This window comes from Phodopus roborovskii, unplaced genomic scaffold (assembly GCF_943737965.1).
Source record: "Phodopus roborovskii unplaced genomic scaffold, PHOROB, whole genome shotgun sequence".
Classification (NCBI taxonomy): Eukaryota; Metazoa; Chordata; class Mammalia; order Rodentia; family Cricetidae; genus Phodopus; species Phodopus roborovskii.
In genome coordinates this window covers 47,336,670-47,355,576 of record NW_026126480.1, presented here as the reverse complement: position 1 = coordinate 47,355,576, position 18,907 = coordinate 47,336,670, and the positions used below count along the sequence as shown (strand labels likewise).

Here is an 18,907-nt window from a genome sequence, read left to right as displayed (position 1 = left end):
GCCCAGCCCCTAGGGTGCTGGCCAGCTGGTTCTTCTACATAGGCTACTTGGGTTCAGGAGTGAGACCTCGGCAGGCAGAGTGCCTTTGTTTGTGCCTACTGCCATAGTCTGGCTTTGGTACTGTCTTCTGATGAGAGGTTCAGTTAAATGCCTAACAGTAGCCCAGTGATGCCCAGCTTAAAAAGCATCACTGGGAGGTGCCAACTTGGAAACAGGATTGAAAAGACCATGCTATCAGTTTAAAATAAAAAACTAAAATTACATTTATTAACATGGGGTATATGCAATGGTATGTATGTTTAGGCCAGGGAACAATTTGTGAGAGTTGGTTCTCTCCTTCATGCAGCTCCTGGGAATTGAATTCAGGTAACTGGGTTTGGCAGCAAATGTTCTTAGCTGCTCAATCATTTCACTGGCCCTCTTCATTCATTCATTCATTCATTTTAAGCAGGGTCTCTTGTATTCTAGGCTGCCCTTAAACCTTGAATTCCTGCCTCTATCTCCCGTGTCCATCATCATGCCTTGAACTTAGTATGCCCTTAAAAGTCATCATCTCATGTCTGACAAGAGCCCTGACACAGTTCTTAACTGTAGGTCACCATCCCTGGAGACCCCACTGTCCTGGAGACCTTGCTGGATGTTATACTGCTAGCCCAGGTCCATAGTCTAAACTGAGTTCTGGGTTTCGACATTATAGGTGACTTGTCAGTGAGTCTATAGTGTCTTCCAGGCACAGTGAACAGCATGAGAGCTAGAACAGACTTACAAAGCCAGAGCAGGCAGGAGGCAAGGAAGAACCATTCTGTGATCAGGGATAGGATCTGCTGGTGGTCACTGATTAATCATACTAGGCTCCACGACAGCGGGAGAGACGGGCTGATGCTCTCTGTATCCCCTAATACTACCTACCCTTAACAAGTTCTGAGAGTCCCATGTTCCCTCAAACCCTATGTGACTCAGGGCAGACTCTGCTGCTGGAAAGGGGTTGGGGGTGCCCTCAGCTCCATAGCCTGAGGTGTTCCCCAACACCCAAAATACAAAAGCAGGAATCTCTGATGCAGGCAGGCCTGGAGAGACCAGCTTTGGGTATGGAGCCATTCCATCTCAATCAGGGGCCAGGGGCTGCTCAGCTGAGTGCAAGGCCTGGATGTGGCTGCATGTCGATGATTAATGCAAGTAGGGCTGTGCATGCAGACTTATCTGGAAGCAAACCCAAAAGGGGTGGGAGGCAGGACAAACTAACCCTATCTCAGCACCATACAGCTCCCGGAATAATCGGCATAATTAATTGCAGTCCTGATAAAATTAACAATTGTCCACCTGTGCTACCTCCACGCTGCCTCCCTTCCTCTTCGCCCTCGAACTCTGTCAGGATGTGGGCAGTGGCCCTTTGCTGGCTGTTTGCTTGCAGCCAGCCTGGCTCGGGTGACAAGGCTAGGTTCAAGATCTGGGCGGGCTAGGCTTGGATAGTGTTGCCATGGCCCCCATGACCACACTGTAAGGAGCACAAAGCCTGTTGTGTTTGAGAGTCCTGTAGTGCAGGCCTAGGGTGGTGGGGAGAGGAAACCGGTGTAATTCATGACTTTGCTTTGATTTTTGGCCCTTCTTGGACCACAGGAAAACAAGCATAAGAAGGTCACTAGGAAGTACCGAGGCTGCCCTCAGAACGGGGAGAACCCCATTATGCCAGGCAGGGAACCTCTCTGCTTTCACCTGGCTGAACGTCACCTGTTCTCAGTCCCTGCACTGCTTTTGACACTGGTTACACAGCACACCAAAGGCACTGGCATCAAGGGCAACTTAGCCCTGGGGCATGTATCACAGAAGGAATTTCATTAGGGACACATCTACAGGCACTGAGGTCTAGATACAACGAACAGATACTAGGTTTAAAGACACTAGGCTACTGTTAAAATGTCTGAAAAGGGAGGGGCATTCAATACTAGAGCACCAGGATTATGACAGATTCTGAAATGCTAAGATCCTAGTAGCTGAACTGCCCCAGAGTGTCCCAATGGCTGCAGGTGTGAAGTTGGAGCCTGCCCTGGCTCCCTTTGCTATGGCTTAGAGGCAGCTTGCTCATACTAGATCTCAGGTGACCTACAGCTTGCAGGCATAGCTTTTCTGTTCACTGGTTTGCTGACTGTGCCCATGTGGCATGGGCTTTGTGCAACCACCATGTGGCATGGGCTTTGTGCAACCAGGACCCAGTGTCAGACCAACCCACTGCTCCCTGACTGCATTTCAAGTCACGGATATAAGTCCAATTTCTGGATTTTTTTGCAAATGTGACCAATGCTACTTCCAATGCTAAACTTACTAGAGGTGAAATATCCATGTCATAAGCATGTGTGTTGCTTAAAAATATTGAAGTTATGCTAAGTTTGCTCACTGCTGAGAGTGTAGCTCTTCTCATTCAGGGCTCCCTGAGCAAAGGTTCTGATCTGCATAGCACTTAAACTGCCCTTTCTAAGTTAAGCTTTGTATCAGGCCAAGTGTACACAGGACATAAATGCACCAGCAGATCGCACTGAAGGTGGAAGATGCCAAGCTCAGCACCTCAGCAGGTCTGGCTGGTAGTGAAGTGCACACAGGCTCTCAAAGGGTCCGTTCCACATTGCTTGGCTCAGACACATTTTATGGATTTGTTCTCAGGGCCTGAAGGTGCTTGTACTCCAGATATCCATTCCACAGTTCATGGCATTTTGGTTATTGCTGCTTTGGGCTACATGGGAGTTTGGTGTGTGAGTCTCAGCTTGAGGGAACTTTGGATCCTTCCAAGATCCAGGAGGTAAAACCACTCATAATGGCACCAAGATGACAAAGGTTTCCATGGCACTATTTCTGCACCGAGGAGGCAAAGACTACTACAGGAAAAGCAGAGGTGCCTGGGCAAGAACCAGGCAGCGATCCACGTCATCACCCTCAGTGTTACATTCACAGTAGGGCGGATACCTGTGCTGAGTAAATACTTACCCTGGGAAGCATGGCTCCTGGGAGTAAAAAGTGTGAGATGTGGGCATCTAGGCCCTTCATGCCACAGGTCAGGGAGGCGGGGTCTCAGGCCAGTGCTGTACAGCTGTGCTGCTAGTCAGCTGCCTGTGTTTGCGCAGAGCCACTTCTGAAGCAGGCTGACACACAAGTACAGTCTTCTTAAGATGGCACAAAAAAAGCTGTCTCTCTGGATTGGATGTGATGGTGTTTGTGGCCAACAACAAAATTCAAGGGCCCAATGAGCCTGATGGCCCTCCCCTATGAGGACATGTCTGCTGAGGTCCATGTGTTCTGATAAAGGTACCACGTGCTCTGGAGTGATGCCCATCACCTGCCCCACTCATCCAATACATGCTACCACCAAACACCATGGGCAGGTCCATTCTTAGTCCATAGTAGGTTCTCAATACAGCACCGTGATAAGGGGCTAGGGAATCACCCCTTCTACAAGGCAGCAGGAAGAAAAGCAAAGCACTCATAGCCAGGGGCAGTGGTTCTCTCTATGCACGTGCCTGCCACATCTTTTTCCATTATTGTGCTACTGAGTTAACATGTAATGAGTTTAATTATTATTATTTTAAAGTAAAGTAATAAGTATGTAGAGATCAGCAAGATCAGCATGTAAATGTACTTGCCACTAAGACTGGAAACCTGAGCTTGACCCCAGAACCAAATGGTACAGGTTATGCTCCTCAAGATATAGGCAAAATAGAAAGAGTTGGAAAATGGAAGTGAGAACAGAAATCATGGGATAAGGCAGAGCTCTGGGTGGTGGGCAGGACTGCATGTGATGTGGAGGTTTCATACTTGCCTGGTGTGGCCTGTGCCCTCAAGGATGCATGGAAGCTGGCTGGCTCCTGACACATGCAGCCTAGGTACTTAGGTTCTGCATGAGGGTAGCCACATCTCAAATGGCCAGCAAGCCTCACACTGGTTCCTGGCCTTCTGGCCATAGAAGCACAGAACTGAGATGAGAGCTCTAGGCCTTAGGAACTGCTTTTAAAGGTGAGCAGTTTCACTCACCCATAGTGGCTCTGGGGTCAGTAGAGCAAGCATGAATATTTAAGATTCATTCTGGGCCTCTTGGTAATGGGAACACAGGGACTCTGGGGTACCCCACAGTAGTTGTGTACCCAGAAGTCAGACATTAGGTTTAAGTGCTGGTATAGTTCTTCAACAAAAGGGGTGCATGTCCAAGGGGGACCCAGGGCTTTCTGTATGGGCCGAGAGTTTGTGGTGGTGGAACTATTATGACCTTTCCATATGCTTGTCTGCCATACCTGGAGATGAGATTCAGGCAGAAACCTAGGTAGGGAGAAGAGATGCTTCAGGCACTGTTGTCTCCCAGGAAACTGTCTCTTAACCCACTGGAAAGCCTCCCAAGATAACGCAGTGCTCAAGCTGTAACGCATCCTCTTGCCTATGCAACAGGGCTACAGGGGGGGCTCATGTTTTCATTTTTCACAGGCAGTATCCTGTGGTCCACTTCTCTGTAAGTTCTGTATGTACATGTTTAAGTCCCAAGTCATCAGTGACAAACTATGTTAGCAACTATGCACACATACAACTGTACTCACATAGATACATGAGCTTACTCACATACATGCATATTCATGAATTTACTCCTCTCACATCTAAACTCTGGACATGTACCTATATACACATGCCCATGATTTACACACTCATGTACATATGTACATACCTACACAGGCCCTGAAAAAATACATATGTGTGGTGATACTTTGTTTGTGATCTAAGAAATAAAGCTTGTCTGAAGATCAGAGTTCAAGCCACTCTGTCAGGCTATGATGGTACAAGCCTTTAACCCCAGCACTCAGGAGACAGAGGCAGACAGATCTCTGTGAGTTCAAGGCCTCCTGGGCTACATGAGATTGAATCAGTCTAAAAAAGAAACAGAGCCAAGTGGTGGCGGCTCACACCTTTAATCCCAGCACTAAGGAAGTGGAGACAGGAAGTGATAGGGCTGGGTGTAGAGGGAAATATAAGGTGGGAGGAAATGAGCTCAGGATTCAGTCTGAGGATTCCTAGAGACAGGATTGCCCATTGGGTCTGAGGATTCAGTAGAGGTAAGAACTAGTGGCTGGCTACTCTGTATTTCTGATCTTTCAGCATTTATCCGTATATCTGACTCAGGGTTTTTATTATTAAAACCAATTAGAATTCTTGCAACACATATGTATTGACATGTATACATATACACAGTAATGCACATGTGTCAATACCCATGTTCCAGCACAAAGGTCCATGCACATATGGACAGTCTATCTATGCATATATTATACACATATATACAAATAGTTCATCATATACATACATCATATTCATACCACATACATATAGTGTGTGCATATGTACATATATGAACAAAATAAACAACAGTAATTTCTTGATTTCTCTGCACATATCACCCATGTGCACATGCTCACATACACATCCCCCCCAATTTTGTGCATACAGTATGCCTAAGGCTAGGGGTGTTTTTGTTTGTTTTGAGATGGGGTCTCCCACTATGTCACTGTGTAGCCCTGGCTGGCCTGGAATTCACTGTGTAGAACTCAGAGATCAGACTGCCTCTGCCTGTTGAGTACTGATATTAAAGATATGTACCATCAGACTCAGCCCAAGACTATTTTATTACAGATTAAGAATGTATCTGGTACTACATACTGTTAGGTTTCAAACCTGGGGCAAATGGCTGAGGTGTCTACTTAATATATCAAAGTGGATACTAGCCACCAGGATCCCTTAGTCCCTACCTGTTACAGGGCCCTCATGGCTGGCATACCCTACCTCACCTCCTACCCAAAACTTCTCCAGCCCCGGGGTGGGGCCACCCTTCCTCTAGTTGCCCTTCCCTATATAATCCAACCATTCTGGTTACTTTGCTCCCTTTGAGCCTCCTGGCTGCTGCACCTCCTGGCTGGTTCCCCTCTTTCTTTCTCTCCCTTCCCTAGCTCCTCACATAGCTCAGGGTCAAGACTACTCTGGATCTGGCCTCTCCCACAAGCCTCTGACTCTGGCTATGTTCTCCCTTTTATCTACAGTAAACTTTCTCTCCCACCATACCGAGGAGCAGTCTTGTCCTTTACTTGTTTTTTATTTTATTTTTTTCCAATCTGGTGCCAAAACCCAGGACAAGTCATGTCCATTCATTTTTTTATTTCTTTTTTTCATTCATATACAACCACTTCAATCCCCAGCTCTTTCCCAGCTTAGACTTTTGCTTATTCTGTTGGCACTGAAATGGCTCTCCAAAACGCAAATGACAATGCAACAGGGACTATGAACGGTTTGATCATATTAGTTTTGAGACAGGCTCTCCATGTATACTCCAGGCTGGCCTCCACCTCGTGATCTTTACAAGTAACAATCATGTTCCACTACTCCCAGCTTTTCACAGTTTTAAAACACAGTAGAACCAATTGGATAAGGAACATCAGTGCTCTCTGGAAGTAAGGGACATCATCAGTGTCCCAGGAGGTAATGGTGGAGGATACTGTGTGCATCCTGAGTTGTGGGGACAGGCCTCAGGAGCCTTTTGTTGAAGCCTATGCCAAAGACACATGTTATGACTGGAAGAGAGACCAAAGGCCTCTCAGAATGTGGACTAGACCATACTCTAGACATAACAGTTCAATTTGGATTATTTCTCTATCCATTGTGAAAATGTGAATGCTATTTCTAAATAAAGGGAAATATCTGGAAGACTAGCCACTAGATACCTGATGGTGTCTCCCATGTGTTCAGTATGTAAAACATGTTCATATGGGATCCATGGAGTGGGCTGGCAGTTGGTATGGACACACATACCCATTGATGTGTGATGGTGAAGCCAGAGCGGCAAGATGTCCATAGATACCAGGGAGGGCAACTCATTCACGTTGCAGGGATATGAGGGCCCATATATATTCTATGGCTGGATCCTGCAAAGCAGTATGGACAGCATGGACAGGTGGGAAAGCTTGCCTCAGTATCCAACTCCAAGGGGTGGGAGGCAGAGGAGGACCCTGACCACAGTACAAAGCTCAGTCTCATGACCAAGATATATACGTGTCACAAGATGGGATCATGAGGCCTGCAAGGTAGGGTGCTCCTGAGATAACTGTGACCACAGAAGGCAGACAGAGCTTGCTAGTGGGAGCCTCACATGGGATACAGATGCTGTCACAGCAAACAGTAGGGGGAGGCCTCCAAATCCTCCACCAACCTTCACCACTGCTGCCTGACAGTCCAGCAGGCTTCCAGGTCACAGAGCACAGACTACCTCTATGTCTCCCTGGGCTGGGTGGCTAGGTGGACCCAGCTCAGGGTCTCAAAGCCTGAAGACGAGGCATCACTGTCATGCCTAGAAGTCCCCTGCCCTTTAGGATGATGGTATATGGTTCCCATTTCATTACTGGCCTTCCATCGGATGGCTATTGGTTTGATGCTATCTTCACTTTCCAGGCTAGTATGACACATGAATTCTCTTCACAACTTTTGAAGGCGACTCCCTCACCAAAGCAGCCCTGCTTTTAAGGGCTCCTATTATTTGCCTAAATCTATCCCAATATCCAGGATGTTACCCTATTTTCAGGGCATTTTCCTCAGTTGCCTCTGAACACCCGCTATGGTGAGTCACATAACAAACTTAGTTCTGAAATAGGAGTATGGTCATCTCAAGGGTACTCTGGCACTCTCTGCTGTGCTAATCAACTCCCTCTGAGTGGGACTCCTGGGCACTGTGCTGCATACACCTCTCCCCATCCCTGAACACACAGGTGGCTCTTACATTCTTTCTGTTTGTGCCAAAGATCTGCCTTAAAAATCTACTGATGTCTTCGCTCCTTACTCAGGGGAATGGATCCCTGACAAACAGGCTGGAGAGGGTGGGCCACCCCCTCCCCACCTGGTTTGACTTAGGGAGCTTTCCTGGGAGTCTGGTGGCTCCAGACACTGGGAACATCATGCAGGGCCCCTTCTTGAAAACACAACATTCAATTGACTAGAACATGCCAGTGTGTCAAGATGGTTTCAAGCCTGTGAGAGATGACAGCTGTTCCTGCCAGGCGGGGAAAGCAGGTCCCCTGGTTGTCATGTGGGTCAAACATTCTCTCTTAGTCACATGGGCTTAGATTACAAAGCCCTCTGGATTTTCAGCCCCTGTACCTCTAGTGATCACTTAAATTGAGAGAAAAATCTCAAGACAGAGGCTAACTTCAGTGTACAAGTCTTGAGGGGCAGGCATGTTCCCATCCCACTGTAGATCCTGGGCCTCTCAGCTCTTGGCCAGGCATATGCATGCGTTTACTAATACCCATAATTCACTGGAGAATATTCAGAGTGTCTGAGAGCCACATAAGGGTCAGAGCAGGTCCCTCAATGCTTGATAGGATGTACCTGGCAAGTCACCTAGTTGCTCATGGATGTGATCCAGGGTAATGCTGGTCACCACTAAGCTGCAGGGCCAGGGATTCTGGTCAGTCTCATGAGGTCACCTCCTTGAGCCCTGTTGCTAGGAGTCAGTAATATCTTGGCCTGGGCACTAACCAGGTGTTGGAAATTACTAGGGCTTATGGCCCTGTTTCTCCATCCCTGAAATTCTATCCAGCTCCCTTACCTTAGTCTCCTAGGTTGGGGGATATGAGCTAGCAGCTTCAAAGGAAGGAACCATAGATCTGTCCAGGGTGAGTCTCTCCACTGCATGTGTGTGATTATGTTCAGTTGGCACAGAAATGGAGGCCAATGGCAGAGAGGGGAAAGGCTGTCTGGCTGTCAGACACATTGGATGCAGGACCCTCATTCTGAGGAAAAGATCCCAGTTTTCCTACCATGCAGGTGTGAAATAGGCAGCAGCAATACGATCAATTCACTGGCATAATTCAGTCTGTTGGAAAGTCTCCTTACCACTTTAGGTCACAAGACTAGGATTTGACACAGTCAAAGCTACCCACAGCTACTGGAGGCTTGTCCCAGCAACAATCCTTTGTTCTCAATAGCCATGTTCTCTACACTGCTTCCAGGACGGTGCAAAGCTCAAGAAGCAAGACACAGCCATAGCAGATGGTAGGTAATCCTGCAACTGATGTCCACTATATACCACACACTAGTTTGTTAGGCTTTTCCCCTTCCTTTACACCACAGCACACTGAGGCCCCGGATAACTGAAGGGATCCAGTGTAGTGTGGCAGATATCAAGATCCCAGGAGCACCAGAGTGAAACACAAGTACTTATCTCCGTCAGAAAGATTCAGAAGCCCCTGGCAGGGAAACCATACCATGGTGAGTCTCAAGATTTCTAGAGATCCTCAGCATGCTGCCCATAAACCCATGCCTGCTCATCTACAACTTTTGTTTTTCACATTGGAAAGGGGTGTTAAAAAAATAGAATTATTTATTACTCACAGCCAATTCCTCTTCAGGCCATGAAAATGATGGGAGGAAGTGTAATTCACACACATGGGTGTGTGCATGCAGACAGATGCACACAACACAGGTACATACATGCAGACAGACATACATGCTAGATGGCATGGTAATACACACAGGTGCTGATGTACATAGGACACATACATACAGACACATGTGCACACGTTCATGTCCTTAGATACATGTGTGCATACATACACATAAATGCACACACTAACACTGACACACAGGCACACCTGAGGAGGTTGCTGGGAAGGTTGCCTGCTCTTGGCAGGTGCAGGGCTCCTTACCTGGGGGGGAATGAGATGTCCAGTTCATACAGTCTGTCCTTAAAGACAGACAACTCCTTGTCGAATTCCAAGAGCTAAAGAAAAGAAAGAAGACGACAAAATCACTTGGTTTCCTCACTGGAAGGTAATGATCTGTGTGTATCTGGGTTGTGTACAAATTCCTAAAAAAACAGGAAGGACTCAAACATCTAGTGTGACCTTGCTCTCTACTCAGAGACCAAGATCCATCACCACCAATTCTCAGGGGGTGCCAGTCTGGCTCTACCATTCAGCTACCTCTGCTGCAAGCAGAGCAAGAGCAGTGCTCAGACTGCCTGGTCCTGCTCATGTGAGACACAAAGACTCCCCACAAAGCATGCATCCCCTTTCCAGAGTGAGAGGAAATGTCCTGTACTGAAAGTAACCCTCAGAGGAAGCAAAATCAACTCAGTGCATCATAACTGCAGCGGCTTCCACAGACTGGTGAGAAGTTAACAGCCACCAGGATAGAAACATTCACTTCTGTATGCAGAGGAGGTGGCAGACAGCCTGGCTCCCTCAGGAGGCTTCCGTCAGAGTATTGTGCCTGCTGGAAGGAGAGGTCCGCACCAGCCATGGCTCTGTCCAGTCACCAAGAACACCCTGTGGGATACTACCCATTAATCACGTCCTACCCCACAGCTGTGTGTAGCCATGGCATCGTGGTGGGGCTCCCTTCAAAACCACACCGTGTCTTCACTTCTTACTATCACCTCATCCATCATTCTTGAATGTGCAATTACCAGCATGTGTACACTGTAATTACTTGTGTGCCAGCCTGCTACCTGCTCACTGGCATGGTTCTCTTCCCTGCTTGTCCCTCTCAGAGCCGTCTTTATCAGATCAGCACCAGGCTGGATGCCACTCCTATTAACCAGACTGACTTGGAACTGCATAAGGGTCAAGTCAAGGCCAGCTAAAATCCCCCTCTGAAGTGATATTATTTGTGGGAAGGAGAAAAGGATAAGCCATCACCCCAGACAGAACCTCCTTGTTTAATATCATAACCTCAGAGCCATGTGATAGTATGCTGGACACTCTCAGAGACTCAAGCCAGAGGGTCTTAGACTCTGTCTGGCATGGCTCCAACATTAGCTTCTCTCTGGCACTACTATGGTCTTGACCATATGAACAAAAGAAGAAGAAGCAATTTTGCTTGGAGGTGCTGCCAGTGTGAGTCAGGAAGGAGCCAGTGTTCCCCCAAAGTCTGGGTGGAAGCCTGAGGCAGCTCAGAGTCAGAAAGCACAACGAGCAACAGGAGCTCTGGACCAAAGCACAGAGGCACCTGCTAACAGCAGTTTCAGGAAAGTGGGAGGGGCATGGCATCCCACCCTCTAAATCCCTCCTCTTCTCCATGTTTACTGTGGACTTTTAAGGAGGACATGCAACCGCACGGGGACTCCTGAATAGGCTCCTGAGAGGTGACGGCAAGTCTACTCTTCAATTAAGTGACTTTGTCGCTTGTGGCTGCTGTGATTCTGAAGTGTCTACTGCCTTTCCACGAGTTATATGGCAACTTCTTCAGGTTACTGTTAGTTTTTCTTTATATGCCATGCTTGGCTGTTTCACTTGGTGTCTGAGTTTTCCACGCTTCCAGCTCAGGATTCATTGCTTGTGAGGATCTATGATATAGACAAGTGTAAAAGCAGGCAGGTGACCTCTTCCTGCTGGATGGAGCCGTCCACCCACCTTGTCTCTGCTCTATACCTTCTACCACACCCTCTAAGTTTTGGTGCTGCTTCTGGGTCTCACTCCTCCATCTAGCCTCCAGTTTTCAAATCCCTTCTTCAGCTATGTCTTCTCAGCCTGAGAGTTCATCCACTTATCATCAACAGCTATGATCTTAGAAGCCCTATGTCCTCAACCATCTGACATTTCATGGGTCTTCTGTACCTCTGGCTATTTTCTTCAGACTCTTGATCAAAAAGAGAGTGTTTCTCCCACACTCTGCAGACTAGGGTTATGAGCTTGCCTTTGCTGATTCAGAGTTTGATTAAATTTCTAATTGTGAATGTGGTCTCTCTTCCAGAGATTCTAAGTCATTCATAGACAACAGTAGACAAATTCTTGAGTCCTCATGAGGAAGTAGTGGGCAGAACATCCACTGCCCTGTGGCACCTGGTGGTCTGAGGCCCACAGCTCTGGAATGATACCTGCCTGGGCTACAAAAGCCATCAGGGTAGAGTCTTCTTGTCTTTATGGTCTCTCAGCCTGCTCTATCTTCCACCCTGGCTCTGGTCAGACTTCTAAAAGCAGCAAGGGGACACAAAAGCTGGGAACACAGACAGGGTCCCTGAAGAGATGGAATTTCTGACAACCTGATTTATTTAACCTTTGATAATGAAATGTTATTTTTGTGCAAGGTTAAGTGCTCAGGAATGGGCAGTCACTGTCTTTGACTGCCAAGGTCCACAGGAGTTTGTGAGCATAGTGGGTAGCTGAAGCATTTGGATCTTTAGGCCATACCTTTCTCTACCTTGTAGATTTCTCCTCTGCACCCACCACAGGCCAGAAGACCCCTGGACATGAGGGCAGATGAACAGGGATAACCAAGGGTCAATGCCCACCCACTAGCCATACGTTCTTCAGTTCTGTCATGGCCCTGGTACCCACACCATGTTATCAACATTAAAGCTCTTTGACAAGCATTCCATGCACACAGATTCACATATATGTGTGCATAATATACATGACTATAAATATGCACATGCACAGCACTATATATACATGTACATGTATATACATGTATATATACTCATGTATATGTATACACATGCATACACACAACTATGCTTTAGCATATGGGAGACTACTTATATCAGACCACTACATTCCAACTTGGCCACTGGTCACCACCAGTTCTGAACACTTCCCTAAAGGTGAAGAAATTATAATTCTTGCCATGCACATGAGTGTATCCATATGTATGTGAGGACATTGAGTACCTGTGACTCTGAACTCATGTGTGTGGGTGGCCTTCATTGTCATTCACCCAACATTCTCCAGTTTTAAATACTCTCAAGCACTGCAGAGCTGTGCCAGCATTACCTAGGAGCTTCTTCAGGGTCAGCACCTATTTCTGGATGTCCAGGGCCTACCTGTTAGGCTCCTGCCTTAAGTCACCAATGTGGATGTCATATACCACCTTCCTTGCAGGGGAAAGCTGCTACTGCAAGGACTTGCCACAAATATCCAGCTAATAACAACAGATTCAAGTATTAACCCATTGTACACGTAGGCACATGCTCCAGTGAATACAACCATATACAAGTTTGTGAAAAACCAGTGTGAAGGAAGCCTGGGCTAGAGGAGTGTGTGTGTTGGGGGGTCAGAACTGGTAGAGATTTGGTCTCTCTAGTCATGATCATATAGGGTCTGTCATACAGGGTTTGTCACAGAGCCTGTCACATCTGTCCTGTCTGGGGTATCAGACCTTAGGTACTAAGTAAGGTACCAAGGTCACTGTCACACCATGACTTCTATTCTAAAAGAATCCTTCCTCAATTTTGTAATGTTTAAAGGAAAACATTGAATTTTTTATTTGGATTTTAAAAACTGCCTAGATGGCAAGGGAGCTGAGGAATGGCAGGTGAAGAACTCCCAAGTCTTCTGTCCTTATTTAGGGCCATAGCATATATGTTACCCATTACCCCCAAATACCCTAACCCATGTCCCCAGCCTCATGCTGGAGGAGATACACTTGGACCCTGCCCTCCATCCTCCTGTTAGCTGGTGCTGCCTATTGATAGACACATTCTGGAACTCGAATACACATGTTCTCTGATCACACATTCATTCCTCTTCTGCTGTACAGAAGGTAGGTATGGATGGGAGCCACTGGCTCCCTGCTCAACCAGGGAGCTCTGACAGGCCAGTGGAACCCTGACCCCCTGTGACCAGTTTGCAGAATGCCGGAATCTCCAGGCCTGCCACATCAACAGGATGACTGTTGGGGATTAAAGCTTCTGCCACCACCTGCACAGAACATCAACTGTGAGGGGTTTCTGATTGGAAATTGCACCACACTGCTGGTGAATTGATAATTTGTATCTCTTTGAGATTTTTCACAAACATGGTAACCAATTTCACATGTATCTTAAACGTTCTTCTTGATTACAAAGTGAAAAGCAGCACCGATGTGTGCAGACAATGATAAAGCAGCTGCTGGCTTCATGCATCTGTCAGGAGCCGTCCCAGCTGCACAAATTCCACTGTTGCTGCGTGGACACCGCACTGATAAAGAAAAAAGGGCTTGGAAAATCAATGCACCCGGAGCCCGGGCGGTTGCTAAACACACAGAAAACATCTCTATCCAACAGGCCAAGCACCTAGAAAATTCCCAAGCCCTGCCCTGGGACAGCCAAGGAAAATTTAATCTCTCCAAATCCTCACCAGGGCACTCCATCCTGCAGACCTGACAGCCACACTTATAATTAATTATACAATTTCGATGGGAATATCGACTAAACAAAGCTATAAATCATAGAAAAAGTCAATACGCATGGACACATTCAATCATGTCCCGGCCAATGATTACTACTCTTAAAATACAATAATTATTTTCAGGAGCCAGCTTGAATTAAATTTCTGTCAGACGAGTACAAGACCGGTGGCTGATGAAGGATGCGATGGATTTTGGGGGCTGAGTCCTGCTCAGGCACATCCATCCTGTAGACGGTAGTTTGTTTGTAGTGCTAGTGGCACAGCGTGTTGAACCAGTCCATGAGGATGAGATTATCTCTACTGCTCATTAGGCTGAAGGGACTCGATGCCCACAGTCTGGCTTGAGTGATGGTGGCCAATTCCTTTGAATATGTGTGACATGGGTGGAGGCTGGGCATCGGGAGCATGCCTGGGACATTTCTGAAAGTATGTTTCAGGTTCTGAGAAGCAGCCTGTGGAAGCATGTGCCACTTGAGCTCCAGGCACCTGGCAAACCCATTGACTTTCTGGCAGATAGGCATGAGTGCCAAGAACTCACTATGTGGAAATGCTCCCTACTTCAAAGCTGAGTTCTTTTATATTAGAGTCAAATTCAAAACATTTCTTGTATGTTCAAACTTTTTTTTTTTTTTTTACAGAACAGCAGAGCCTTCCAAGCAATTTCCTCCTAGTGGGTTGTGTCATCCAGTCTTGATATGAAGGTTTGTACTTTGTCTTATTGCATCTTGTTATGCTATGTTCAACTGATATCACTGAGAGGCCTGCTCTTTTCTGAAGAGAAACAGAGGAGCAATGGATCTGGGGGAGAGGGGAGATGGGATGGTGAATGTGAGGAGTGGAGGGATGTATTGTATGAGAGAAGAATAAATAAACATAAATAAATAAAAGCAACTAAAAATGGAAAAATAATCAGTCAATCAAACAAACCAGCAGGGTCTTTCTTTCTATGCAGCCCTCAATGGACTCAAACTTGCACTTCAAGTTTGCACCTCCCAAGACTGCAAATAAGATTTGTATCATGTCTATACATCTGTACATCTTAGTGTAATTTTTCCTTCTCCTTACTCTTTTCCTCTTCTTAAAAAATTTGTGTTAATGTGTGTGTGTGTTGGGGAGCTTGTAAACATCTGTGTACATATACATGGAGGCCATAGCTCAATATGAAGTGTCTTCTTGAGTCATTCTCTAAGTTATTTTGAGACAGGGTTTGTCACTGAACCTGGAGCTCACTGATTCAGCTAGACTTTCTGGCCAGCTAGTCTAAAGACCCTCCCCCTTCTGCCTTCTTAATGCTGACATGACAGATTCACACTGTCATACCTTGCTTTAAAAAACAAAACAAAAAAACAAGGACACTGGAAATCTGAATTCAGTTCCTCATTTTTGCATGGTAAACACTTGACCATGAACAATCCCCCCAGCCCTTCATTTGTTTCTTTGAGGTGCCATCTAATGTAGCCCAGGCTGGCTTCAAACTCTATGCAGCTGAGGATGACCTTGAATTCCCACCTCTCTGTCCACAGCCCTGCAGTAATGGAACTACAGGAATAACCACTCATATTTCACCTAAAGAAAGGCCAGAACAGTGTGTGCTGAATGAAGATTACCTCCCGGAGAAGAACAAGGCTGATCATTCCAATGGGACCGCAAATTTTCTGTCTAGATGTTAAGACAGCTGTACAGAGCATTTAGACCCCAGTGGCACATCCCTGGATGTTTCTAGGATACATTTTTCCACTCTCTTTCCCAGTGCTGCCTAAAGTAAAACTGTTTTCTCTTTAGCTGCCGAAGTGACCCTTGCATCTGACCTCACTTGCTTCTTGCCTTGTGCAAAGTCCCAAGTGGCCTTACTTCTTGGGCTCAAAAGAACATTCTCTGATGGGGGCCCCCAAACATATTTCCCTATGTAGCTTTGGCTGGCCTTGAACTCATCAAGTTCTACTCTGCCTCCTGAGTGCTGGGATTAAAGGTCTGTGCCACCACACCCAACTTGCTCTACTCTTCTGAACTGGAAGTGGACTGTTCCTGCACAAAGCTGGCAGGATAACACAACCACCGCCCTAGGGAAATTCCTCTACCAGGAACCACCAATAGCTATAGTCTTTTGTGTCACTGAGCATGCTGAAAGGGACCAGTGGGCACTGGTGCAGACAAAGAAGAGGGGAAGGAATCCATCAGAGGCCAATGAAGGTCAGAGGCCACTGAAGGTCACAATGTATGAAGCTCTCCTATGGACAAGCAGGAGTAGAGCTAGGGATACTTGCAAAGTCAACAGGGCATGCAGCAGGAATGAGGTTAATAAACAGCCCTGAGGCAGGTGAGCCAGGCCTACCACGGCAGTGAAGATGGATTCGAGCTTCTCGAGGAGTATCTGCTGGGAATGACTAGCAGGAGTAGTTAGAGTCACAGAAGTTGCTGGACCCTAGGAGGGATCAGCAGCAAGAGGCTAGTGTGACTTACAGCATGGAGGACTGGGCATGCAGTTCGCTATGTTCTGGTAAATGTGGAGCTATGGGGGGGGAGGAAGATGTATTAGTGTTGTGACAATTTCTGTGGTATAAACTACCTTTGTGGATTATCCTAAAGTACATTGTAACCACAGTATTTAACATCCAGCATGGTGTATTTAACCATAGCATGCACCTTCTAGCTCCCCAATTCATACACACACATATACATACATACATACATATATATTCATACATACAAACAAACAATAGTTACATACAGGCTACTCTAAGTTCCAGTCTGCTTGTGGCTTAGATCAGAGCAGATGCCCATAACTGGAGGTACCTTCCCGGCAGCCCTATTCTTGATTGTTATAGTCTCAATATAAATTTCAATTTACATGAATGTGCTCATAGACAGTACAGTTGTACATGTATGAATGCACTTACACACAAATGACACAAACACAGTTATGTACATGTTCACACATATAAACACCAACTAACACAATAAATGTAGACATGTACTCAGGTACACACACGCACACATTCATGCACACACTAACATGCATGCATACATAGGCCTTGAACATTCAAGGAACATATGTGTGGCTTATCCCTATTCAAAATGAGGGTCTAAGCCTTGCTGCATACCTGAGGCCATGAACTCTCTAGTTTCCACAGTAACAGGCAGGACCTTACCTCTCTCCCTCAGGAGATTCCCGTGCTCATAGGTCATAGAAACACTGTGCTGCCCATTGACAGGATGAAACTCCTGGTAGCCTAGCCTAGCCTGGCCTAGCCTGCCCCTGTCCCTGCCCCAATCCTGTAAGTCAACCCTACAAAGTCAGCCTGGAGCCCAAGCTGAACTCTGGGTGGCCTGAACACATGTAGATGTGGTTGTGGTACTCCAGGGCCAGGAGTGTCTCATGGGAAGGATCCAGGGTGACCATGCATACACCTTCAAACTGAACTCACCGCAGTGCCGTTGTTGTCCCGGAAGACATCCTGGTTGAAGTAGTCGAAGAGCTTCTTTTCCAACTGGAGCACAACCTGCCAGATCAGAGATGCTTCAGTGTCCTGCATGGCTCCCACTCCTCAGGCTGGGTGTGTTGGTGGCTGCCCTAAGTCACAAGCCACTTACCTTCCGGTCATTGTCTGACTCCCGGAATATCAACTTTACAACTTCATTGGTATCAGCAGCCCGGACTGTCTGCATTGTGGCCTTTGTGCAGAGCGTCTGCAAGAAGACAAGGGTGCTCAGTCCCAATCTGTCCACCCATGGCCCCAGTTAGTATCAATGCTTCCCCAATGTCTCCAATGGGAAGGGGAGGCCAGATCAGTGTTCCCTAACACAAAGGTTTCACATCCATTCCAGCAGACTAGCTTGACAGTCCTTATGGGCTATTCCTCACAAGTTCCTCCACCAGGCTATACAAGGTCCTGGCTGCATGCAGCTGATAGTGCAACACAGATCCGGTATGCTCATGGGTCTACAAGAGGCAAGGCTTTGTTAGCAGTGACCATGCCAGGCAGCAAGTTGAGCCCTTGAAGGGCTGGCTCCTTGCTGTTGCTGGCTGTCTTGAGCCTCGCCAAAAGCCCTATGGGCCTGGATAAGGCTGTCAAGCTGCAGAACGAACGGGCCATGGTATAGGGCACTAAGCCCAGGAGGCTCAGAAGTAGATGGTCAAAAGTTCAGAATCTCAGGAGATAAGTCCCGGGCTTTGGCCAGGAGTCAGGAAAACTGAGGGCAGGGTGAGACAAGGACACAGAGAGGGGCAAGTAGCATGATGAAGGCAGCAAATGCTCAGGCAGCCTGCTCCACCAAAGAGTGGCTATGGAGAACCACCAACCTTCTTGTTAAATGCTTTTGGTCCTCGACCAAAAGCAACCAGCTAGAGCACTGGTTGATAAATTAAATTCAAGCCTGTTTGAATTTGCCTCAATATATGCAGCAAGCGGTCACTCCCCAAAGGCAGGACAAAGTTGGGGACTGCCTCTCTTCCCCACCTGGCAGGCACAGGAGCCACTAGGAGCAAGAGCCCTCCCCCTCTCCCGTGCCCCAAATACACACACTGCAGAGGCCTGGAGCTGAGAAGAATAAAAAAGACACTTACAAACACAAGTGACAAAGCAACACAAGGCTCCTAAGACAACCGCAAACACCTCTTAGACAAATGAAGGTTCTAAGTAACTGCCTCTTGCCTTGATGGTAAAGATGAAGCCAGTGGCTACTTTCTCAGCCAAAAGATTACACAAAATGTGTACAAACAGCCAGGTCAAACA

At 46.9% G+C, this 18,907-nt stretch overlaps 1 protein-coding gene across 1 annotated transcript in view; it reads right to left on the bottom strand.

Moving 5' to 3' along the window:
- Positions 1-18,907, bottom strand: part of Inpp5a (inositol polyphosphate-5-phosphatase A) — a 179,688-nt gene that overhangs the window by 6,324 nt on the left and 154,457 nt on the right. Inside the window, exons 10-12 of the mRNA XM_051193276.1 lie at positions 17,766-17,861; positions 17,600-17,674; positions 9,714-9,787 (exon numbers count right to left, since the gene is read on the bottom strand). Of these exons, the coding sequence (XP_051049233.1) occupies positions 9,714-9,787; positions 17,600-17,674; positions 17,766-17,861 (245 nt within the window). The remainder of the gene's footprint in view (positions 1-9,713; positions 9,788-17,599; positions 17,675-17,765; positions 17,862-18,907) is intronic.